Genomic DNA, 26,674 nt, shown 5'->3' with positions numbered 1-26,674 from the left:
GATTACAAGTGCAAAGGACGAGGAAAACTGAGCCCCATCGTGAGAGAAGAAAAACACAACCGATGAAAACTGAGCCTGAGATGGCCCCAATGCCAGATTTAGCAGATGAAGATGATAAAGTAGCCTTAATGGTTCTTCATTCTATAAGCAGCAGTTGGCTTAATCATGTCGGCTCCAGTTACCCGTTGGTTTGGTTTTCCCCACGTTCCCGGAAGCAGCTTCGTTGTGACCACCCAGAAATTCAAGGACCAGCTGGCCGGCATGCTCTCCCGGGAGGTCTGAGTCCCAGCTCTATGGATCTGCTGAGCTACTCTCTCAGTTGAAATCTTTTCTGAATTCCTGAGGTAACAGCACCAGTCAGGTTGTGCCCCCTTCTCAGAGGTTTATTTACCAGCTGTGGGTGGGCCTTTCCTCCAAATCTCACAGGCACAGGTGACCAAAACCCTCAGACTTCTGGATCCAATCTCTGTAGGGCCTCTCCCTCAAGATTCTAAATCCCACCCATCCCAACTCTTTTCTTTGTCCCCACAGCCCTGAGGGAGGTAACTGCTTCCTGCAGTTACTACCTCTGTGATGGTTTTCTTTGGAATTTTATAGTATAAAGACATAGTTATAGCCCTGAGCGGCGTGGCTCAGGGATTGAGCATTGACCTATGAACCAGGAGGTCACGGTTCGATTCCCGTCAGGGTATGTGCCCAGGTTGCAGGCTAAGTCCCGTGTCGGGCGTGCTGATCAATGATTCTCTCTCATCATGGATGTTTCTCTCTCTCTCCCTCTCCCTTCTTCCTCTCTGAAATCAATAAAAATATATTAAAAAATATGGTTATAAATTATACCAGTTCTTTTAATATCAGATATGCTACATTACACTGTTTGTTTTAATTTTTCTTTTGTCTCATGCTTACCTCCTCAGATATTTTTAGTAAGGGCTTAGTGATAAATGTATATCAATGCTTATGAAATAAAAAAGATCTGCAATAATTCTCCATCATCCTTATGTTTGTTTCACTTTATCTTATGAAGATATTGAGAAATGGAAAATGGAAAACTCCCATATCCTTCATGATTTGGGGAGAATTTCCTTGTCTATAAAATACAATTCACAGAGTTATAATAGATATCTAACAAAGCATTTCTGTGAAGCACTTGGTAATCATAAGTGCTATGTAAATTTGTTTTTATTACTGTGACCAACTGTGACTAGACAGTAGAAGGAAGAGCTAATGAAATAAGAGAGGTGAAAAGAAGAGAAACAATTGAAGAAAGTATTCTAGAGTGGTTTCTACCGACTCAAAAATACACTGAAAATCAGTTTTAAAAATATAAGAGTGGGCCTCTGTGTTTCTCATTCCATTCAACCTTGATCCCCAGTCTACACACCAAAGAATCACTTTGCCAATGATGCAGAAACCATTTATTACTATACAGCAAATACTGTTTATTGCAGACTTTCCAGCTGACGCATGTGAAAAAGGCACTATGAAAATTAATGAATCTAGATAATCTCTCTAAATGGATTCATGTTAAAATATACAACATTCTTACATAACATCTGTTTTATATATGTGAAATAATATAACATTTAATGACAAAAATCGTGTTTCCAAAAATAACATTTGTTGAAGGTTAAGTATCTTTCTTTTCTATATCTAGAATCTTTCACAGGATTAACATATGTGTAAATTAAGTGTTTCTTATTACCAGAAAAACTTGACACAGATAAACACATAAAATGGCCCCAATTTCCTTTTAACAACTAACATGAATATTCAGAACTGAGACCTTCATTAAGCAAAATACTGTAACTCACACCAATGCAGGCTACTTCTTGGGACATAGTTTGAATATATATGACCTCTTTTCCACTTGTGCTTTCTCATATATAAGAACACAGAACAGATAATAAGCAGAATAGAAGCTAAATCAATATCCAAGCTATACAAGGAATTGTAAGCAACAGAGCCATGACAAAGAGAATGTCTCGGGAATGCTCCATAGGTTTATATTTGCACATCCAAGGCCTTGTTGTGTTTTTACAGTTCATTAAATATTTTGATCTTTTAAAAAGTGTTGGCATTGAGAACTTTAAATAAATCAAAATATTCTATCATTGAGTATGTCAAACAAGAGACCCAAGTAAGCAGAAGCTAGCCTAAAGTAACTCTGCCCTGAATGACAGACACTGTAGTCACAGGCAAATCTGGAATGGTTAGATTTTGAATCATGGGCAATGTCTTCCTTTTGCTGCAATACATAAATTCACCACCATCAAAAATGCCTGCCTATACACTGAGATGAGGATGAAATAATTAATCCAATTAAAAAAACCCCTCATCTTGGTTAAGAAAATATTTCCCAAGGGCAAAAAATTCAATGAGAATTTTTTCAGTTTTAATAAAAATAATGGGCCCAGAAGCAAGTCCTCTACTTACATATGTTTGCATTGTTATCTTTATGGCGATAAATAAAGTGTACCAGGAGATAAAACTCCGACATTCCCTTCATGGCTTCTTAAAACAAAGCACATTGGAATAATGCCAAAAATGTAAATGGAGTTTAAAAACAAACAAAGAAATTAGTGACTGCTTCCTTCATCAAAAGATTCCACTCCTGAATCACTAGCCGCAGCACTGATTTTTTCCTGTCGTCTTCGCATGATTTCTTGCAATTCAGAACTGCCGCTGCTATCCTGAAAAGTAAACGAGGTTCAGACAAGATGGTTACTGCTTTGTGCAGGCTGAAGGCCACAGCATCAAAGAGCTCAGGGTACAAGCCCTCTGTGTTTTTCTTCTAATGTCTGTTAGAGGAAAAACTCAAGGCTACCTACCCTTCATGTAAGTGATGCGCTTCTGGGGTCACTAACATTTCACATTAATATATTTTTTTATTTATATAGTATCTTAGGGCATTCACTCATCATGACTTTCATTTGAACATGATGAGGATACATCAATAATACATGTGGACAGTCCTGGCCGGTATGGTTCAGTAGTTAAAGCATCGCCCTGTCGGATCTCGGGTTTAATTCCTGGTCAAGGGCATGTTCCTGGATTGCAGGATTGATCCCTAGCCCCGGCCAGGGTGAGTGTAGGAGGCTACCAATCTATATGTCTCTCTCACATCAATATTCCTTCCTCTCTCTCTTTCTCTCTTCCCCGCCTCCCCCCTCCCTCCCTTCCACTCTCTTCGAAAATCAGTGGAGAAAAATATCCTCGGGTGAGGATTAAAGATTAATAATAATACATGTTGACAGCTCTAGATCCCCTGGGAGAAAGAAGATATACAATAAGCATAATAGGATGGAAAATTATCAAAGAACGCTGTTAGCTCTAAGAAGATAACTTACACCCCTTTAGGGAATTCTAAATCAGGCCCAAAGACTGTCTCAGATCATACCAAGTTTCCCTCCACATGGTGCTGACCTCCTGACGTCAGCTTGGCTTTTCTCCTTTCCTAGACCTGCAATCCCTGTGCATCCTCCTTATCCTGCTCTTATCAATCAAAGTTTCTGGAAACACAGGTAAGTAATCTAATAAATGAACTAGATGCAAGAAAAGGGCGTGGTGGGTAGGCGGCTGAGGAAGATGAAGAACCTCAGGTAGTCAGTCTCTGCCTCAGTTCACAGCCAGAGGAACAGGAGCGAGACCAGGAGGACGTGGGCAGTCAGAGCAAATGACAATGACAGGGAGTCTGGACAAAAGGAATCCAGCAACGCTAGGAATACAGCACTTTTATCATACCCTGAGGAAGTATTTATACACTCTCAATAAAATTAGAATGTATTATAATGCTAACAAAACTGCCTCAGAAAAGATTTAATTCCCTATTCATATTCCATATGCAGGAAGCCTGATACATACAGATCAATGTAGAAAAATTTCCAAGGGAAGTAGAATTTTCCTAAATGAGACTAGTTACAGGGTTGTATGCATGAAGCTATTTTACTTTGAGTTGAGCACTGAATTTACATAAAATACCTGCTGGAGATAATCATGTATCAATTTCACGCCAAAGCCTATACCCTTTCATTTGAGTCCAAGTAGAACGTTCATGGAAGCTATTAGTGCTGTGAGATGTAAAATTGGGAACTACCTCTACAAGGCCCATTTTTAAGTAGAGTAGAATAGTGGAAGCTTAAGGACATACAACCTAGAAAATATCTACTCTGCTTCTCCACAGACAACTAGGACCAAATAACTACTCTGAGGGCTCCCTATGCTCATATGTTCATGATGCCTCACTGGTATTTTCCCTCTGACTATTTAGATGGATAACGAGGCCTGAGACACACAGCCAGGGTTTTAAGAACTTGTAACCTCTAACCTACTATAGTCTCCAAACTAAATATTAAGCACAGGCAAAAGAGTTCTGGCCGCGTAAGGCATTTACTCACTCAGAAGTAAATGTCCATTACTGTGTCAAAATGGAAATTCCTACAGAAATAGCTAATGCATATAAAATGAGAACATTACGCTTTCATTAACTGTCCAAAAGTATATGCCCAAGCTTCCTGTTACGCGAGCATTTATAACAAATTAATCTCCCTGCAAATGGTCACTGATGGTCCCCGGTGACAAATTACAAATGCTGAGTCAAACTTAATGTAGCTCTGTTCAGAAGGGAAACTGACCGATATGGACATAAACAGATGAGTCCAAAGCTTTCAATTAGCGTCCACACTCCTGACAAATGCCCACCACCACCTCAGGTTGACAAGTCCTACCTCTAATGCGGCTTTCTGTACGGTGATTTGGTTAAAGACTCTGGCCCCTTCTGGGCAGACTGTCTTCAGTTCATCTTTATTGAGAGAGAAAAGTTGTGCACCATTTAATACTCCAAGGCTATTGACAGTCCTAAAAAAAAGAACAAAGAAATAGAGGATTAGAAATATTGTCTATTAAAAAGAAAAGAGAACATTTCTGGTCCTGCTATAACCTCTTTTCTAAGTGTTCCATACACTGGAACTCAGCAAATGGTACTACACTGCTTAGTCCAGATAAGGACAGGGACATGTGTGATATGACCCTGAGGCTGTATCACAGGGGTGGGGAACCTTTTCCTGCCAAGGGCCATTTGGATATTTATAACATCACTAGAAGCCCAATGCACGAAATTCGTGCAAGAGTAGGCCTTCGCAACCGCAGCGGCTGCCTCGATCCTGCAGCCCCAGCTTCATCCGGAAGGTCGTTGGCTGTCCAGACTAATTAGCATATTACACTTTTATTATTATAGATTCTGGAGCCATACAAAATTATAAACTTAAAAAGTAGCCTGCTATATTTGGTCAAACATTTAATAAATTCACCCCTAATGCCTTGGCAGGGCCAGATCAAATGATTTCACCAGCCTTATATGGCCCACAGGCAAGACGTTCCCCACCCCTGCTATATGAGTATGAAGTCTCAGAAAGGAGCCAATTGGTATAGTATCATTATTGTTTAGGACCAATTCCTTGAAATTTTATGTTTCACAGGAAGAAGAGAGAACTTTCTAGTAAAAGGTAATTGACTAACCAGTGAATCTCACTTTTAAGTCATGCTGGGCAAGTGAATTTATAATACTCAAGTTTTCTTGTATATGTATTAGTTCAATAGTTTATTGTGTCAAAACCCATAAGCTGAAAAGAGTTCATCACCACCAAACAAGTATTACAAGAAATGTTAAGGGGTCTTCTTAAGTAATAATAAGAAAAAAGGTTTGAAAATATGAATAATAAACAGCCATAAAAAAGAATGAAACCTTACCATTTGTAACAGCATGGATGGACCTACAAGGTATTATGCTAAGTGAAATGAGTCAGTCAGAGAAAGACAAATACCATATGATTTCACTTACATGTGAAATCTAAAGAACAAAATATAAACAAAACAGAAACAGACACAGTTGCCAGAGGGGAGGGAGTTGGGGGAATGGGTGAAAAAGGTAGAAGGATTGAGGAGTACAGATGGGTAGTTACAGAACAGTCACAAGGATGTGAAGTACAGCTTAGGGAATACAGTCAATAATATTGCAATAACTATGTATGGTGCCAGGTGGGTTCTGGAAATATCGGGGGGAACACTTTGTAAAGTATATGACTGTCTAACCACTATGCTGAATACCTGAAACTAATAGAAAATAAGATTGAATGTAAACTGTAATTGAGAAAAATTTTAAGCATTTAAAAAGAGTGTGTACAGAGACACAAAATCAAGTAAAGAGAGTTTAAAAACACACACACATAAGCTGTTAACAAAAATAATAGGTAAGTTAGAAACTTTACCATGGGTTCACTAAAGGAAAAGACCGATTAGATTATGGTTCACAACAGGCAATGTTACCTATTTTTTATTTGCCTGGCACCTATATCCTGCAGCAGAAGAGAGTCTGCTCTCTGCCCTACATGGTCCGGAGTCTGCCTAAGACAGTCCGTCCCGAGTGGCCTGAGAAGGGAGACGGGAAGCTGCAGTCTCAACGCTGCAGACAGTTCACTGACGGGACCAGGGATGCGACACCACCATTCAGAATAAAGGATGCCCTCAAAGGAGAGTTATTCCTGCTTCTTCCACTCCTTTTTTAGCTATAAACAGCTACAGCCATTTCCTGAGCATTAACAAAGGCTGTTTGGGCTCTTACTTTTCTAGAGTCATTTGTGACATCTTGGTGACGAAACTGGAAACAATGCATGCTTACACAAAAACTGTGGAGTACTCCCAGAGAGACTTACACAGGGTTGAAGCCCTTTGACTGTAACCACGTCTTCACATCCTCTGGTGTGGAGTCGTAAGTGATGTTGACAACTGGCACGTTCTGCCGTGGCACATGGAACTTCTTCTGGGCCGCACTCCGGCCAATGGTCAGCCTGTGGATGAGCTCGTCCTGCACCTCCTCCATCTGCGATTTCCTTCCTGGACACCGACACCGAGTAGGTTATTTCTGAAAACTCCTAACACATCTCACTCTTCAGAAGCCCAATGCCAATAATCCTTCCACCCCATAGAACGTATATTAACTAGTGTTCCAACCATCTTTCCTCACTTTCATCCTCACTCAGCACAAATTCCGTGATCAATTATTAAAACCACTCCCTAGCTTTTCTTTTCTCTCTTCATTGTACTCATTGGGCAGAACCCCAACGCTTGTTAAATCTAACTTTCTGCTTATTCTGTGCCTGCACCTGCCCACTGAGTATAACACAACAATGCTGAATGGTCTCATGTTAAATTCATGAATGTGAACCTCACTGGGTTGTTAACGCCCTCTGACAATCACACTACATTTCCTTAGGCCAGTGGTCTCCATTGCTGGAAAGTTCGACCTCAGAAGACATCTGACAATGGCTGGAGCCACTTTTGGATGCCACAGTTGGGGTGATGGGTAGAGGCCTGGTATGCGCAGAACAATCTACAATGCACAGGTCAGTCTCCTGCAGCAGAATCATCCAGCCCAAAATGTCAACAGGGCTCAGGTTGAGAAATGCTGTGCTAGACATATAATTTGCCCACTTTCCCACAAGTATTGACTATCTCTTTTCTCTGTAAACCTCCAGCACCTTACTACCCAATCCTTACCCTAAACTGATCATCTCATTTTCCTCATTTTTGAAAAAATATTTAAAAAGTTAGAAGAGAATCTCCCTAAGTTTCCCTACAGCTCTTCCATTTTCCAATGTTCTCTTACATTCACTGTCATTAGGCTCCTGGCTCTCCCTCTATGACACTTTGCTAAACTCCAGTGGTAGATTCCCAGTCCTTGTCTCACTTAACCCATCAGCAACACTGAGGGAGGCAATCCCCCCGAAACACTTCTTGTGGCCTTCAGGACACCGCTCTCCTGATGTGTCTCCCTGGGCCTCTCCTTCTCAGTATCCTTTGCTGAACAGTCTCATCTCCCCAACTAAGTAACACGGAAGAGCCACAGGGCACCCTGGGACCTCCTCTCTGCCTGCACTCGCCATCAGTGACCACTGGGACTAGGCTCAGGGCTTTAAATGCCACTGAAAAGTTAATGCCAACCCCAATGATTTCTCCAGTCCAGAAGCTCCTGGGACTTTGGATCCACATGCCAACGGCCTCCTTGATGGAGACATTTAGATGTGTACTAGAGATCTCAAATGTAACACATCCAATTCTACCTGCTTATCTTCTTCCTGGAGCTTGCTTTTATGCTAGACTGCCCAACTTAGTTAAGGATAATTCTATTTTTGCAGTTCCTGTGGCAGAATACCATGGAGCTATGTATGCTGAGTCCCTTTTGTCCTCAATAACATCCAATCCATCAGCACATCCTGTTAATCCTGCCGTCAAAATATAACAAAAAATCCAACCACTCCACTCCATTTTTTTCCCATTACCAGCTTGGTCTAAGCCACCAGCCTATTCACAGCTCTCCCTGCTTCTCTTCTCACCACTCACCTCTTGCTCTTCATTCTTTTCTCAATACAATAGCTGAAATGATCTTTTTAAAAGTGTAAGTCGGATATTGCAACTCTTCTCCAAGTTACTCCCAGGAAAAGGCCCGCCATGACCTCCAATCCCTCCACTCTCATTCCCAGTGGCTTCCTTGATGCTCTTCACATTTAAGAGCCTTGGCCTGGAATGCTTCCTCCACACACAGCCATATGGTTCTCCTTCCCTCCCTTAGATTACCCCCGTTTAAAACTGCAACCTCCTCCCCATCACCGGCTTTATCATTCTTGGTCACTTAGCATCTTCTAATGTTTACTATCAATTTATCCACCTTCCTATCTCCCTTCATTAAAACAGATGCTGAGGCAAAAAGCAAGTTTGGCTGTTTTGTTAGCTTTATCTGGAACAGTGTAGGAATTCAATAAATAACCTCCGACTGAATGAACGAATGAGGCATTCTGCTGACGTTTTCAGAGACTTTGAAAAACATTAGTAACAAAGCCCTAAAATAGATAAGAAAATGAATGCTAAAAGAGGAAAAATGATGTGTCAGAACCACATTGTTAATTAGTAGCAGAATTTAGCAAGAACTGGTTTTTCTAACTTTGACTCAGCGAGTTATGGCCCTAGTCACTGAAACTACCTTTGTTTGACTTACTACTATGACTCTCCCCTACTTATTTTATGCTTAAGGAAAGGATGCATACATGAACACATCTTTATGAGAAAAATGGGGAAGAAATAAACGCATGGGAGGGGGACTAATATGTTTGTGTATTTAAAAAATACACACACAGATATATTATTTATATATCACCTTCAAGGATTAAGTACAAAGACCTGATATGTAGTAATCCAATTAACTAGTTAACTTGTTACATGGCAATGACCAGGTCGCGAAGAGAGCTTTTTGTGACCATTATACTATGATTCCCCTCCTACCCCATCCTCCCACAAGGAGAGTGTTTTAGAAAGTGTTTGGTGTCCCTGAGAAATAAGTGAAAGTGTGACAAAACTCATATAGTGTTATTTCAGTCTGCTTTTTTAAAAATGCTTCAAGTATTCAGGAAACTTTTTGAAGAAGTCATCAAAAGAAAATAGGAGAAAGGAAGAGAGGGAGGGAGGGATGGACAGAGGGAGGGAGGGATGGAAAAAAGGAAGTGATGCAGGGAGGGAGGGAGGGAAGGACGAAGGGAGGAGGGAGGGAGGAAGGGAGAGAGGGAGGGAGGGAAGAAGGGTGAGAAGGAGGAAGGAAGGGAGGATGAGAGGGCGAGGAGTGACAGGAACTATTATGGATTGTCACATTTAAGTAACTCATTGCATGCATTTCATTTAACTCTTTTTTTAAAAAAATATATTTTATTGATTTTTTACAGAGAGGAAGGGAGAGGGATAGAGAGTCAGAAACATCAATGAGAGAGAAACATCGATCAACTGCCTCCTGCACACTCCCCACTGGGTATGTGCCCGCAACCAAGATACATGCCCTTGACCGGAATCGAACCTGGGACCCCTGAGTCTGCAGGCTGACACTCCAACCACTGAGCCAAACCGGTTAAGGCCATTTGTTAACTCTTTCAAATCACATCATACTTTCTCAAAGGAATAAAAAAGAAAAATGATCACTATACTAAAAGATTTATTTTCTTGTCTATTGACCCGGCCACTGCCTGATCACCTGTGGTCTGTCCACACCACGGTCATTTTCCGGGGAGTACAAACACCTCTTGTAATGTGCCCTGGCTTTGGTTTCCATTGGCAATGTTCTGGTACACAACAAAAACCAGACTAACTTCACAACCCTTTCTAAAATGACACTTCTGATTACAAATGATTAAACTCAAATAGTAAGGGCTGACATTTCAAAGGCACGGAAGAAATGCAAAACAACTAAAGCACCGATATCTTCAAATTGAGGAGAGAAAAGCCTTTTGAACCCTCCGGTAAATCTATTTGAAAAGTTTATATGACACGGGGCTCCAAGCAGATAGCGTGAAGAGGCCAAAGGAGTCTGGTTCTTGCTACTTGCTACATTTTACAAACTGCCATGCTGACCTTTCCCCCTTATTCATGGCTGTTTGGAAACATTTTTATGCGGGAGTGTTGGCTTTGCAGTTCCTTCCATTTTTCTTTTTATCACAAGTCCAGGCAGTAAGCAGAGGATACTGCGGGCAGCATAGTTGTGTACTTTGACAGAACTCAGGGAATCAGTTAATACACACGTCTACCTGGTTCTAAAGGACTGCTGAGACCCTCCAACAGCCATTCAGAAAATAAACTGTTCTCCAAAAGTACTCGAGAAGAAGCTATCCAAAAATACTTATTTTATAAAATGAAATATATTTATTTAATGTCAAACCATATTTTTGAGATATCTTTAAATGGAATTTTATGTAAATACAATTTTTCTTTATTGTTTTAAGAAAACAAGTACATGCGTTAATTTTGCGAGAGATGTTATGTTTTATAGAGCAAAGTCCCTCTTTTACTTATGAAAAACAGACTTGAAAATGATGAGTCACAATTACCAGGAGAGTTCTCTATCTTTAAAGTATTCTAACTATCCTCTTTCCCATTAGGTTATTCTTAGTTTCTTAGACTAGGACAAAGAACAAACTGTCCCAACCCACAGACCGTCCAAATGGGGGCTGGATGCCTATGAACTCTGATCCGGGGCCTGGAAAGACTGTCACGGTATCAAAGATTACTGTGCTGACGTATCCGACGAGGGAAATGTTATAAACTTGTGGTAAAAATGAAGAAAGAACAGTAATTTCTAACAGGAAATGTCTTTCCCATAGGGAAATCAATAAAAACATTTATAGAACTTTCTCATCACAAAACTATGTCTTTAGCGTCTTTGAAAAAATATAAACATCTTTAAAAAATACACAAATATTTTTTTAAAATTTAGTAGCATATACTTACACACACTTACACACATTCTCACCCACACATTGGTTTTAGCTGCACAGAGTTCATTGTTTTTCCAAAACTTCGTTTTTCCGTTAGTTTTTTTTTTTGTGAGATCAAGATGTAGATAAGAAGGTGATTTTAAATTGGCTCACCCCTCGGGAGAGATGGTAATGTATAAAATAGGCTTATGCTTCACCACTTAACCAGAATTTCTAGAACAATTAAGTAGTAATAGTTTTAGTTGTTCTTTTTCTTTCTTTTTTAATTTATCAAAATTGGCCACAACTGAATAGAAGTGGCTGGTATTTACTGAGGTGAGAAAATAGTAGGATAAAATGGGAGTGAAAGATTCAGTGATTTGGTTTTGAATTTGAATCTTAAGCATTAAATCACAACTATAAAGGTAAGTAGAGGCCTGGTACATGAAATTCGTGCACTTGGGGGAGGGGGGGGTCCCTCAGCCCGGCCTGCGCCCTCTCACAAAGAGTGGGCCTAACCTGTCAGTCAGACATCCTTAGCGCTGCCATGGAGGTGGGAGAGGCTCCCGCCACCGCTGCTGCACTCGCCAGCCGTGAGCCCAGCTTCTGGCTGAGTAGCGCTCCCCCTATGGGAGCGCACTGACCACCAGGGAGCAGCTCCTGCATTGAGCGTCTGCCCCCTGGTGGTCAGTGCGCATCATAGCGACTGGTTGTTCCGCCGTTGGGCTGAAAGTGGCTCTCCAACATCCCCTGAGGGGTCCCAGATTGTGAGAGGGCGCAGGCCAAGCCAAGGGGGCTCTGCACAATCGGGGCCGGGGAGGGACACGGGAGGATTCCAGGGTGTGTCCAGCCCATTTCACTCAGTCCCAATCACACACACAACCTTTATACACTAAATATCCTTTATACACACACCCTTTATATACTAAACTAGAGGCCCGGTGCATGAATTCATGCACGGGTGGGGACCCTCAGCCTGGCTGGCAATTGTGACCTATCAGGTGGGGAGGGCCAGCTGGCAGAGGGGAGGGGCCGTGGGAGGTTGGCTAGCTGGCCCCGCCCATTGGGGCCATTAGAGGGGCTGGCTGGCTGGGGGGAGGGGTCATGGGAGGTTGGCGGTTGCCACTCCTCCAATTGGGGCCAATCGGGGGGAGGGTCAGGCTGGGGGGAGGAAGGGCCACAGGAGGTTGGCTGTGGGAGTGCCCTGACCATCAGGGGGAAGCTCCTGAATTGAGCGTCTGCCCCCTGGTGGTCAGTGCATGTCATAGCAACCAGTCATTCCAGTCATTCAGTCATAATGGTCGCTTAGGCTTTTATATATATACATATCCTTCACATACACACACCTTTTATATACTAAATATCCTTCACACACACACCCTTTATATACTAAATATCCTTCACACACACACCCTTTATATACTAAATATCCATTATATACACACCCTTTATATATTATATATCCTTTACACACACACACCAGAGTGAAGAAATGCCTTCCTGATTCCAGTTTTCCAAGAATTTTTATCTATCTAATATAGATCATGCAAAATAATTTTATAATGCTTATAAAACATAATTTAAAGAGTAAATGGACCAGATATATACAATAAGGTATAGCAAAATAAAAATTATCTTAGGATTATCTTTAGTTTTCAAATTATCTACATTGCTATTCCCAGTACTAAGAAGTATAATCCAAACTTGGTCACAGTTTCCTTTTGTTTATTTAAATCTGGTTTTTACAGAAACAGTTCAAATTTAAATTTATGAAAGACTAAAGTTAAAATATAAATTACATGAAATCTGAATCCAGAGACCAAATTTGAAACTGCTATTAGCAAAATGATCATATTAAGTTAGTATTCCTGTGCATATATATATATGCGAGAATAGTAAATATAAGGAAAATGAGCAGGAAAACTATGGTGATGATACAGATGATGATATCAGCAAATATTTACTGACTGCTTATAACGTGGCATATTGGTCAAAATCAACCAGGGCTTTTCTACCTCAACGCCACTGACATTTTGGGCCAGATAATTCTGTTGGGGTTGGGGGGAAAAAGGTCCTGTTCATTTTAAGATATTGCTAAACCTCTCTGGATCTACCTATTAGATGCCAGTAGCATCTACCCAACTGTGATCAAAGTACATCTTCAGACAATACCACATGTCCCTGGGGGGAGGGGGGTAAAATCACCCCTGACCAAGAACAATTGATCTAAGTGCTTCCTATGCATTATCTCATTGAATCTTCACAATCACCCGTAGAAGTAGAAACCATTATTTCCCCCCATTTTTCAGATATCGAAGTACAGAGGATTATTAAATTGTTGAAGGACACACAGTCCGTAAGTGATGTGTCACTGTGCACACTCAAGTATGTGTGGTTCCAGAGTCTTCATCCCACCACCATGAGTGTTGGAATATGTGTAGAAATATACACACACTGGAGGACAGGGCTTCCTGTTTTTCAGAATTACTTGGAGGATAAAAAAAACGAGGTGAAAATCTTTGCAATCTACCAAGCATGATGCACATATAATGAACTATAATTTACATTTAATATGTAGTGCCAGTAAAACCAATAACAAACAATATTTTACCTAGCAGTGCTTTTAACTTGCAGAACGCACTGTGCAGTTTTTGTGCGCTCCTCCCCCTCCCACCCCCACCCTGGGGAACTTACGGTCTACGGGCAGCTGTTTGTGCCTCTGGCTATCTCGTATAAAACTGCCACCACTGTCACTGGAGCTGCTGTTCTGACGGGTGACGTTTGCAGGGGCCTTTGACACGGGAACAGGTGCTGGAGTGGTCGGTGGGAGGGGGACGGGGACAGGGACAGGAGCTGGCGTTGGAGGAGGTGATGGAGCAGAGGGAGGGTCGGTGGGTTTTGGACCATACTCCATCCTTTGCTTCTGTAAAAAGACAAACAATTAATTTGAAGTTGTAAAAACATAAACCTAACCTAGGAAAACAAAGTATACTTTGACAGGACATTTTTGGCAATTTATTTGTAAACTTAATTGCAAATTTATATATGTATGTATATACATACAAATAGCAAATTTATATATGTCTGTGTATACACATAGACATATACACACGCATCCCAGTCCTGTTTAGTATAATAATCATTAAAAAATGAATACTCTATGTACTTGTTCAAAATCAAAATGTAAATTAAGGAGTCAAAAGAATATACAAATAGGAAATAGAAGTATTAATAATAATAACAAATGTTAAGAAAACTAAATTTGAACTTGGAATCATACACAACCAGGGTAGGTCAAAGGATTTCTGATTATTTCATAATTTCCATTAATAAAAACTTCTCATTGCACTGGAAGGCTAAATATCAATAACATAGAGCATTACCTATTCCTTACTTTAAATGTATGTTATATTAAAAATGTTTAATTTTGTTTCTAAGTAATTTATTAAGAAGAGGGGCAATAGTTCAGTAGCTAAAAGAACTTTGCTGTAAAGTAAGCAAGCAATTTTAAATGTTCATTTATTCAAGTCATAACGCTGTGCCATCATCTTAATGCTAATTTCTTACAATCAGATATTTTCTGTGTTAAAATGGGAATGTTGTGGATGGATAGTGCTGAGGGTAACAGTACGTCTAATTAAATGATGATGACTGAAACTCAAAAACATATTAGAACAAAGGCCATGTGGGGATTTTTATTAGAAAAGGTGGATGTGATAGAATACACAATAACTTTCAGTAACTTGCAAATCATTATAGGCTATTATAAAACAGTATTCATGTATATTCCCACACAATAGCTAAAACTTTAAATAAAATAATTTTAACTAATAGAAAACTGCATTAAAACAAGTTCCAAATTCGCAAAAGGCACTTATTTTGTTGTAGCGTCAAATATACAGAGCGATGGACCTGTAATCTGCATAAAGTTTAGATACTGCACTCAAACAATTTTAGTTATTCTAAATCCAGGATTAGCAGATAAAGTGCAAAATGCAGGCCTTTTGGTAATCTGGTCCTTTGGTTAGAAAAGTACTATTTACTTTTAATTTCTAAATTGGCCCAAATATAAGATTTTTAGAGGCCTCCCAAATTTCCACAGAGATCAAGAACATAAAAATACACACCACACACAAATATCACTTTTAATTAAATCATTAGTCAAAAACAGCACACCAACCATCATCACAGCCCGCTGCACAGCAAATGAGTAACACCTGTGGAAACCAGCGTGGGCAGGGCCTTGGCTCTTTTCTGCTGTCTCTTTAAAAGCTAAACTCACCAGCCAGTGGGTGGAGAAGGGGGAAGGGTACAAAGCAAGGATGAAAGCAGAATCGAGAGGTGTTTATAATGCTGCATGCCATCGAGTTAGACGGGAGAGAAGCAGAAATTGCTGACCCCCTCAACATTCAAGGCCTAGAAACATTTCTAATATATTAAATAAAAGAGTTTATTTAATTATGACGATTATTCCCCACAAAACAATGTTCCTATATTTGGGCCAATAAAATATTTAAAGCAAACCAAATACAGCAAACATCACCAAAATGTAATACTTAGCACACACCAAAGTCATCTGATTAAAATATATGCAATGTTCCCTTGACAGGAATGTCCTTTGCACATAATAACATGAAGGGTTAGTGAATTCTCACAATAGGATTTCAAAAATGTCAGAGTTTAAATCGCTGTTTTTAAAGCTTAAACAAAAAAAAAAAAAAATGCTATCAGCTCTGCATTCCGTAATATGATTCATATTTTCGGCTTTCATAAAAACAAGAACAGCTAGTGTTCTGCTATCAAAATAATACTGTGGAAAACTGAAGAATAGACTGTGTGTCACTGTCACAATCGAGCCCGGAGACAGGCTCACCAGCTCTCTGTGCCTCACTTCGTTCTCCTGTCACTGCTACATAATGCAACTTCATCGGTATAACCCAACAGAGCCAGAGGCTTCAACAGTACACATATATGTATATTCGATTAAGCATATGAAAATTTTTCATAAATTATGCCATACATTTTTACTTGCATATTTCTCCCTTTTTAAAAAAATGTTTTTATTGATTTCAGAGAAGAAAGGCGAGAGATAGAAACATCAATGATGTGAGAGAATTATCAATTGGCTGCCTCCCTCCTGCACACCCCACATGGGGGATTGAGCCCACAACCTGGGCATGTGCCCTGATAGGGAATCGAACCAGTGATCTCCTGGTTCATAGTTCAATGCTCAATCACTGAGCCACACCAGCAGGGCTATTTTCCCCTTTTCTTGATTCTTCCTGCCTCAAGCTTCCAACCCCTGAAGTGAAAAGGGAGAAACGTGCCTTCCTCAAATCATGACACCCTCTTCTGAAATGGCAACCAAGTCAGCTTTCCTTTGGAAGTGGGGGGAACAGAATCACTATGGACCCTCGGATTCACTTTTCTATGTTCCTTCCTATCTTCTCCACTCCGCTTTACCTATTCCAATGCACTGATCTTCCCTTCAGTATTTCTGACTCTTGACTATTTTTGGTCGGAGGTAGAGAACAGATGATTCCAACGTACCCTCAGCTTATGGAACGTTTTGGAGAGCAACGGCACCCTGTGCTCTCCTCCTGAACCAAGGGTACTGGAACTTCAAAACCAAAAAAGAAATCTTGGCTAATTCCTCCCAGTGTGCCCAGGAATTTCTCAGTATTAGCACTGAAAGTCCACGTCCCTACAAACCCTTCAGTTCTGAGCAAAGAGGGATGATTGGTCACCTTGGTGTTGACCTATTTTTTACACTATATCTGTTGCTTCCCAACTCTTGCCTTTTATCTCCCACACACATATTTAAAGTTCTGTTTAAAACAAAATCTGTCTTTTCTTTCTCTGAAATAAGTCAGAATTACTAGACTCCATGGAAAATTTACTTTCCTAATGATAATTAAGTCAGAATGAGTCACTTTTCTTCAGCCACTAAAGCTCAGTAGGAATTCTCCAGGATTAAAGAAAGGTATTTGGAGATAAGCTCCTGATTCACGCAAGATACTGCTTCCCAGGGGAAACTATGCAAGCAAGCCCAACAAAGCCATTAAAACTGAACTATTCTTAAAAACTTAACCTACACATTTTTTCTTTTAAATTTGGTCTCTTTGAAACTCTGCGGTGAAAACTAGGCACAGTTGGAACATTTGGAGGGTGTTAAGTCCAGAGATGGAATTCAAAAAATTATATTAAAAAGCAGTGCCACAAGGGAACAAATGCGGGTTACCTCTGACAGCTCCCCAAGTAATTGCTATTAGAAAAGTAGAGCAAAGCACATCACAGGAGAAAGTTAAGGTGGGAGATAAAACTAAAATAATATCAGTTATACTTCACATCAAATATCAGAAAATGTTAGCAAATTAGTTTGTGACAGTAAAATTACCTGCCCACAAATCAACCTGTGAAGGAGCTTGTAAAAATATAATTAACTTCCACCACTCTTATCCAACCATGGAAAACTAATTGTATAGACTCACACGACAGTGCAAACAGTATAGACTATTTCAGTAACTATTTGTGTATTAAAGTATTATGTTTTTAAAATATTAAGATATAGGTTCATCTTATTCTTGCACTTATAAAGAATACACACAGAGTACATTAAATATAAGACTAATTCTTCTGTAAAGATGATTTTACAAAAGGAAATATCTATATTTTAGTTTTGAACTTGTGAGCAGTCTAAACAGGAAATTTTATAATTCTGTAAATGTGCATGTTGGGCAGTGATTTGTATACATATCTATACACAGGGGTGGGCAAAGGTAGGTTTACAGTTGTACTACAAATAAAGAATACAATAATTAATAAATAATAATACAAGAATAAACTGTATTTCATGTACTCACAACTGTAAGCCTACTTTTGCCAACCCCTGTATAGACAGAATTTATTTGTGAAAATGTCAACACATGAGGCAAAATACAAAGTAACCATCCTTGACTAAAAGCCATGCCTCTAATTAACAGATGACTAGAGTGCTCTGAGCTTACTAGTAATTTAAAATGTTTTTAAGTAACTGAATATTATCAGTTGGTCTGCTGGAATGAATATGAAGGCATTTTACTAAAATGGTCACTGTGCCCAGCTGTATCTGAATGTCTGGACTGAGCGTGAAAAAGAGCATTCAAAACATTTATAACATGAAATTAGAAGAGCTAGTGGTTCAGCAGTTACCAGTAGAAAATATCTCCACTTTTACTTGAGGGCTATTTTTACATGGATATAGAAAATAAACTTTTCTATTTAGACTGAATTGTGGAGATCATGAAACTTGACCTCTTCCATTTCACAGCTGAGCAAATTGGAGCACAGATCATGAAACGCCTTCTTTAAGGTCACCTGCTAGTTAGGGGCAGAACCGGGACTAGAATCTCGTCGACCAAAACCTAGAGTCGGGCTTTCCCACAGGATCATAATATCTCTTACTAAGAAACAGAGAAGACAATTTCTATTGAATTCACAGGACAGTAATGACAAGACATTTATAATTATGTGTAGCTTGATAAAGTCAGAATATCTGTAATAATAATCATATAGAGCACATAGACTTAATAAGTAATAGTAAATGCAAGACCTCTTTAATGACACCTTTGAGTATATCAGAAATAACAGAGGGTAGGTTGGTTTCTGCTCTTGGCATACAGCTTGAGAATCTGTATGGGCAAAAGGGTAACTCTAGCAGATGAACAGTCACAGAGTTAAGAGATCTGGGAATCAAGTCCAAAGAAATATGGGAAACATTATATAGCAAGCAGATTCCAGGTGGGGACAGAGCACCCTGGGTGTCCACCTGTTGCACAGCTAAAATATTGCAAAGCCCTGCAATGCCCTACAACACAATTTCTATCAAAAGATATGTCATTTGTCTTCATTTCTCCATCATCCCTCATAAGCACTTACTTCCTTTTCCCTGTGACTTCACTCAATCTATTTGTATGGTCCGTATCTTTAATAAATTCTTTATTACCTCCCTCCCTTTTGTTTTCAAAACTTGGCTCAAGCCATGGGGGAAACACATTAGGTGGGAACGGCTGTCTTTACAGAGCTGTTAAAAATCACTCCAAAGGTGAGGATATTAAATAGGCTGATTCTCAGGGACATCAGGTGGCAATTCAACACCTATTCACGACTGGTGCCAGGTACCAGCATCCCTGCCATCAGAAGACAGTCTCTAACCCAGCGTGTGAACAACAGTAAAGGGTTGCTCTTGTGTCCTTCCCCCAGGAGCTGCCTTTATTTATATGCACTCCTTCACAGGAAGGCAACACGGGTTAAGAAAATAAGAGTCAGGACTGTGCGTACTTCCCACATTGGGTGACTTGTAGATTCTCTATGGAAATAGTTTACATCTAATTCCCTTATTCCCACCGTTTACAAGATGTCTACATTCTAAGTGAATTATACAATTTGGATTATTTTTGTAAATTATAAAACAATTAAAGAATTGCAATCCAAAAAAAAAAAAATGATGCATATGCGGGGACTAATCAGATCAACTTTTATCACAGTATAATTCACGGTGAAGCTATTCTAAGAAAATACCCCTGTAAGCACTCAAACAGCAAAAAACTCAATGTCTATACAAAGTGAGATAACAATCTTTTCTAAGCACTATTTCCACACTAGCTGAGTACATCAGAGCCTGGCTGCCGGAGCAATCCACAGTCCTGGGTCCCAATCCTGGCTTCACACAGCTATGTAGCGGTAGGCAAGTTACTTCTCTGCGCCTCAGTTTCCTCAAATATTAAATGTGCCTATTTTGTAAGGTTGTGATGGGGATTAGAAATTAGATATATGAAGTGTTTAAACCATGCCAGCACACAGCATGTGCACCGTCACTGGCATCGCCCCTTGGAGTATAAAGCCACTGCTCTCTTATGAAGGACGCATAAGCAATGAATCATAAGATATCTTAGTGCAGTACAGTGAGGAATACAAAATGTCTTCTGTAAGAAGTTTCTTTACACTTCAACATTTTGATATCATTGGAAGGAAGAGATGGGAGACAGTGTGTGGGCCATGTCTGAGGAGAGAGAGGGTCACTGCTCCTAAAACACAAGCACAAAGGGGGATAGCAGGGCTCTAGGGAGGCCCTGCTCAATGCCAGGCTGTCTTCCTCTTCATCCAAGTGCAAGATGCCGGCATTCAGTAAATGTCTGTGGCGTGAATGAATGAGAAGATGAATAGGACATAGAATTGCTTTTGATATGTTTATAATCCAGGGGAGTTCTATCGGGTAAGGGTGTTAGGGTCACTGGAATCTACATAAATCTCTATTGTCAATCTGAAGTGAGCTGCAAGGTTTCTTGTTGGTTTAGATAAAAGGTATCTGGCAGCACTGTTGTAGAGATATAGAATGATGGACATGTATTTCCAAGGATTCTTTTTTTTCTATCTTACTCTAATCTTGTGTGTGTGTGTGTGTGTGTGTGTGTGTGTGTGTGTGTGTGTGTGTGTGTGTGTGTGTTATCCAGGCTTTCAGAATAGAAATCCTTTTAGAGTAGTATTTATGTCAGATAGCAGAGGGCAGATTGTCAAGCTTGCTTATTAAAATTTTACAAGATTCTGGTGGTTTTGTTGGGCTCAGCCCCAAATTTTTAGGAGGTGATAAAAAAAAATAGATTGTTTTTAATACCAGGGCGTGCCCCCACATAAACACATACAGAGAGCTTTTGTACACATGTCTACATACTTCTCTACATTCAGAGTTGCATCCAGAAATTTTCAGAAGACAGTCAGACAGTGTTAAAAAGTTTAAAAGGGAGAAGCCCAAACAGGCAATCCCCACAGTTTCTATTTACATAAAGTAGCAAAACAAACTCCTGAAACCTGTGAGCACTTAAAAAACTTCTTGGTTGTGCCAAAGTTGACAAAAATATAAGATGAGGCTCTGTTCAAAACAGGAGGGACAGATTTTATGTTCTCACAAAGTACTCTCTTTACCTAAAATATGTATTTATAGTTTTGGTTCAATTTTAGACAGAAGCAACCTTGAAACAGAAAAGCCAACTATGGCTCAAGTCAGGAATCAAAACTGAAGAAAAAGAGAGGCCTAAACAGTAAACAGGAAAAGGTAAGAGAAGTTAAACTCCTTAGGAAATCTCGGGGCAGGGGGAATACTTAGAATTTATATTATTTGCAAGTTTGCAATATTTTATCAGAGTTTGCCCATGTCTAGCAATCATGCACACAAATGCAAATAAACTTGGATAACTGTTTTTAACACCTAAAATATAAACTCTCAGAATCTGCTCACATACAGCTACGAGGTACATCCTTGTGAATAGTGACCCATCATGGGTTAAACATTAAAAACAGTCCCTAGAGCTCAAAGGGGGTAGACTCTATCCCTGTTTTGGGCATACATTTCAAGCATATACTCCTTAACACTGTTTAAGGAATTCAGTCAAAACCTCTATAGAAAAGAACATCAATAATTAACATTTATAAACCAGACAGAAGCCTCTATTATGTCAAGTAACCACACCTCGAAATCAGAAAAGAAAGAATTTAGGAAAGAAAAAGGTAGTAAAACCAAGTCAGAAAATTCACTTCAAAAACCCACAGGAAATGGAAAAGACCATACCTTGAATAACTCAAACTCCTTCTTTGGCATCAACAGCTAATGACAAATAATGAACATAAAATAAGTACGTAATACAGATGTACATTAGGCCAGCCAAAACGTAAGCACAGCAAACAGAATTTCCATTGCCATCCCTTTAAGTTATCAAGATATATACATTGTACACTAATTCTTTCTTTTAAACGTCTGATTCTTGGATTCCATTAAGGCAGGAGTGGATCTGGACAAGTGCAAGAACTCTCGAGGCTCAATTGCTACGAGGAGCCAAAAGTGCTTGAATGAATAGTCATGTCAGCACATGAGCACAATCTCAGTTTGCACTTTCTGTATTTTACTAAGTCTAGGCATGAAAATTAACTATTTCACAGCATATTCTATGTAGCTTCTACTCAAATTTATGGCATTTTTACGTGGTCAGATATGATCTTTTGTTCACAATTCTGAAAATTAAAAGAATTCTTCCTGGGACATGGGAGAGAAGCCACCCCAGACTCAGAGGCTATACATGGGACAGTTCATCTATTCTGGCTCTATTGGCAGATCTGACTCTAGAGATCCTGTCAGACCAAACATCCCAATACTTGAGCAGCAAGTGAATCCAGGTGTGAAGGTGAATGCCTTAACCAGCATCACTTCAGTTCTGGAACTGGGCATAGGACTCGAGGATTGTTCAATGAACAAGAAGAGCAAGCCTGACCCATGCAACCTACAGCATAAGGACATTGTAAACTTAAAATCGAGAGGAAACTTGAATAAGTACTCAGGTGGAGAGAAGTGCAAACTCAAGGTTGGCCAGTGGCAGAACACTGAAGAGAATGAAGGCAAAGGCTGGTGCAGAGCAACTGCTGGATCCTCCAGCCACCGTCTCAGCACCATCGCCTAACAAAAGGAAGCCACTGAATAGAAGGTAAGAGTGAGCAGGCAGAAATACCGCTTCTTCAAATGTCAAAAACATTGAAGAAATGAAAATTAATAGCATTCAGAGAAACAGTCATTTACTGGAAAACATTTTGAGCAATATCCTAAATATCTGAGCCATAAAACATATGTATAATTCTACCTTATGTCTCTCACTATTGCCCCCGAAATACCCTAGAAAAAAATTATACAACCAATTAAAGCTCAAAATGATTAACACACACAAAAATATTTAAATCCTTTTTAAGAGTAATAAATTTTAAAATTTGTTAAAGTTTTGCTCAAAAATCGTAATTACCTGTATGGTGTGTGTGTATGGCGGATCAGCACGCCCTAATCCAGATTCTGTAGGTCTCACAATATCCAAAATGTTATTTGGCACAAATCCAGATTCTCCGCTTGCATTTCGAACTTTCCACCACTGCTTCCTATCATCCAGGATCTGTCATTATGCAAGAAAAGAGAGACATCAATTCTGTACCAAAACCAATCCATGAAGGAAATTCAATTTTTACTTCTAGATCAAGAAACTTTTTTTAACTTCTAATAAACTGACTTAGCATAAACATGTTATTCTAACATGAATGATTCCTAGGAATTACACTAAGTATTACAATTATTAGTATAGATCAGGTATGGGGCCACTATCGTGAATCTATCTAAGGCCTATATTACCTTTCAAAAATGTGTATTTGCAATATATCTGAAGTACTTATAGGTAACTCAGACAACTCTGTTAGAAAGGTCTGCGTGTTGTCTCCATCCTTGGAATAAAAAGGAAAACTACGCAAACCTTGTGTATTTTTTTAAAAAAACCTGCTGTGTTTATCCCACATTATAATTTAAAAAGATGAACACTCAGTTATAAACTCAGAAAAGAGACCTGGGAGTCATGGTAGATTATTCCCACAACCCTTACTTCACTCAGTGCTGAGTATATTTGTGCCAGGGTACTAGGACAGGAAGAGGGACAATGTTTTCTCTTATTAAAATTTAGGGTACATATACATGTGACTTGATAAGTAGCCTTGATTCTAAAATGAATAAAGCCCAGGAGGAGGAAGAGGGCAAAGTAAGCCCAGAAACCCACCCCCACCCGACCCCCCAAAAGAAACAAACTGACCAGTAACAAACAGATAAAGTACTTCCCCTCCTAAAAAGCCATAGGTACCTAATTTGCTCTACCCTTAGTAAAATAAAATGATACTGAAGAATAATTGCTTGACCTCAGCATTCCTTTGAGAAAGGTTTAGGTATATACCCAAAAAGGAATAGAATAAATCCATTTTACTAAGAGTATGTACAGGTAAAATGCTACTACTACCTCTAAAATATCATCCTTTTGAACTGAGAGCTCACTGTTGTTCCTTGCCAGAAAGTCATACTTGGATTTGGCATATTTCTTGGGTTGTGTTACTTGTGGATCATAATTTCTATAAAAAGAAAGAAAAAAGATTATTCTGCTAGCTCTTCCTAAAGGCTGAAAACGGAAGTAAAACACTAAGGCAAGTAAATTCCTACCAGGAAACATTCTGACAAATTATTTTGACAGTAGTTTAGTTTTATGATATTTGATAGAATATGAAAATTAAAAGAAACTTTGGACTTTTTATTATTAAATGAACAAACTATGGCTAGGGCAAAAATATGTAATGCGAATTCACAAGGCTAGTTGGCACTAAGCCAAATCTAGACTGGCAGTCTGAATTACTTAACCACTAAATATACATTGTGGATATTGCTTTGTTAATTATCTTCTTCTACCATGAAAGAATTAGGATAAAGATCAATGTTAAATTTTTAGATTAAAAAAAAATCAATAAAAACATTTTTTAAGTTGGAAAAAAAATCAATGTTAGCCTTTACATAAAATTAAAGGAGACTGAAGATAGTTTCCATAGTAGTAACTTCAATTATATGTTTATTTCACTATTCAAGTAATATGTTCAATTTATTAACCAAATATATATTTAAGAATTATGACTGTCCAATTTTAGGAAAGCTTTATCCAGTTATCTAAATTTCAAGGGAAGGGATGGATTAAGTACAAACCAATAACACTTCCAAATTAATTAAATAATTTACTATAAACTTATTTTAATAGGAAGGACCTAAGAGATCTATTCTTAAAAAAATAAAACTTTCTTAATAAACCAAATACTTCTTTTCATCTTTAACTTACCATTAATAGATTTAACGACATAATTAAAAAACTTTGGTATATAATACAATAAAACCTTGATATATATCAATAATGAACTAATATTATTTTCATTTTAATAATAAAATAACTTTAACTGCTATGAATTAATTTTACGCTCTAATCTCCTCCTCCATTTACATCCCCACATTTCCTCACATATCTCTACAAGATGAAAAGCAAAAGGGACTAAAATGGCTCGTCATCCTTCTCCTCTTAACGTGGCCATTCTTTTTGCTGCCCACCAAGGTCCTCAGATAGCTATGGACACAATGTATCCTGTCCCCATAGGTAAATGGTTCTTCTTAGATTGTGACTCCAGAACAAGAAGTTCAGGAACAAAGAAAAAAGATGAGCTGTAAGATATGCTAACTATTGGCTATTCTTGGTATATTTAAAAAATGAGAAAAAGTGAAACTATAGCTAAATCATTGTTACACATTATTAATAAGAAGAATTTTAAACTGTGTTCCATGGATTTCCCATCCTTATATCTAGTTATATGATCCTATTCTATTAAGATTTCATTGGGCCCTAACCGGTTTGGCTCAGTGGATAGAGCGTCGGCCTGCGGACTCAAGGGTCCCAGGTTCGATTCCGGTCAAGGGCATGTACCTTGGTTGCAGGCACATACCCACTAGGGAGTGTGCAGGAGGCAGCTGATCGATGTTCCTCTCTCATCGATGTTTCTAACTCTCTATCCCTCTCCCTTCCACTCTGTAAAAAATCAATAAAATATATTAAAAAAAAAATTTCATTGGGAGTGGGGGAGGGGGTGAGATAAAAGATTCAATCACTCCCAGACTTACAAAAACAGTTTCTATCTTTCCTCCCTCATGTTCTTCTCTCCTACGATCTGGAAAATAAGCACAACTGGTAACGCAGAGCTGAATACCGTAACACAGGGAAAATACCTCTGCCACTGTGCACTCAATAATCAGCAGGTTAAAGAGAAAACGGCTGCATTTCTCCTTTAAGTTTTTGCTATCTTAAGTGTGTCAGAAGCAATTGCCAGCATGCACTTACAAGGTACTTCAGAATTTACAAATATTCAGTTTCTCACTTTCTATAGATTAAACCTGGGTATACACTGACCATAGCTATCAATTTGAAAAATCAGACCTTTTAATTTTTCAGATGTACCAAGTTTCCTAAAAGACCTGGAATGTAAAAATGATATGGTCTCTGTTTCTGATTTGGAATAATAGATATACATTTAATATAGGGTAGACATGGAGAAAGCAATGACCCAAGACTTCTCTAAAACACTACTTGCTTTTGAATGGCAGTAAACTATAATCCTTCAAAGGTGAGGGCTGTAAATTCAACAGGTGATTTCTCTAATGACGTAGTAATTTCACTGAACAGTGAATATACTTCAAATGGTATTTACTGCATTCTTGGCATATAACAGAGTTTAAGATGAATAATAATTATTATAAAAACAAATTCCAACCTTCTGTGTATTTCTTTTCAGATGAGAACTTTCAGTTTTTACAATAATGATGACAAATTTTCTTAGCAACACAGATAATTAATGACCCAGGCGTCTATCAACTATCCAGCCCCTATTATAACAGCCCAGCTGCGAGGTGGGCTCCATAAAGACAACTGAGTTATATGGTCTACCCACTACCCAATGTATTTTTTAAAAATTCTTTCTGTGGCTAA

General features: G+C 38.9%; 1 protein-coding gene across 5 annotated transcripts in view; it reads right to left on the bottom strand.

Annotated features, from left to right (window-relative positions):
• Window positions 1-1,395: 1,395 nt before the first annotated feature.
• EPS8 (EGFR pathway substrate 8, signaling adaptor) overlaps window positions 1,396-26,674 on the bottom strand; it is a 173,353-nt gene continuing 148,074 nt past the window's right edge. For 3 of the 5 annotated variants that reach the window (XM_080659544.1, XM_080659546.1, XM_080659547.1), the window contains 6 exons: window positions 24,128-24,236; window positions 23,102-23,245; window positions 13,977-14,205; window positions 6,708-6,888; window positions 4,725-4,854; window positions 1,396-2,690 (listed from right to left, as the gene is read on the bottom strand). In XM_080659544.1, the coding sequence (XP_080515670.1) occupies window positions 2,577-2,690; window positions 4,725-4,854; window positions 6,708-6,888; window positions 13,977-14,205; window positions 23,102-23,245; window positions 24,128-24,236 (907 nt within the window). In that variant the 3' untranslated portion in view covers window positions 1,396-2,576. Of the gene's footprint in view, window positions 2,691-4,724; window positions 4,855-6,707; window positions 6,889-13,976; window positions 14,206-17,523; window positions 17,548-23,101; window positions 23,246-24,127; window positions 24,237-26,674 lie in introns of all 5 variants that reach the window. The other 2 variants (XM_080659543.1, XM_080659545.1) reach the window with 1 other exon arrangement.

This window comes from Plecotus auritus (assembly GCF_963455305.1).
Source record: "Plecotus auritus genome assembly, chromosome: 3".
NCBI classification, from domain to species: Eukaryota; Metazoa; Chordata; class Mammalia; order Chiroptera; family Vespertilionidae; genus Plecotus; species Plecotus auritus.
The sequence above is the reverse complement of the archived record's forward strand: the minus strand, read 5'-3'. Positions and strand labels throughout refer to the sequence as shown.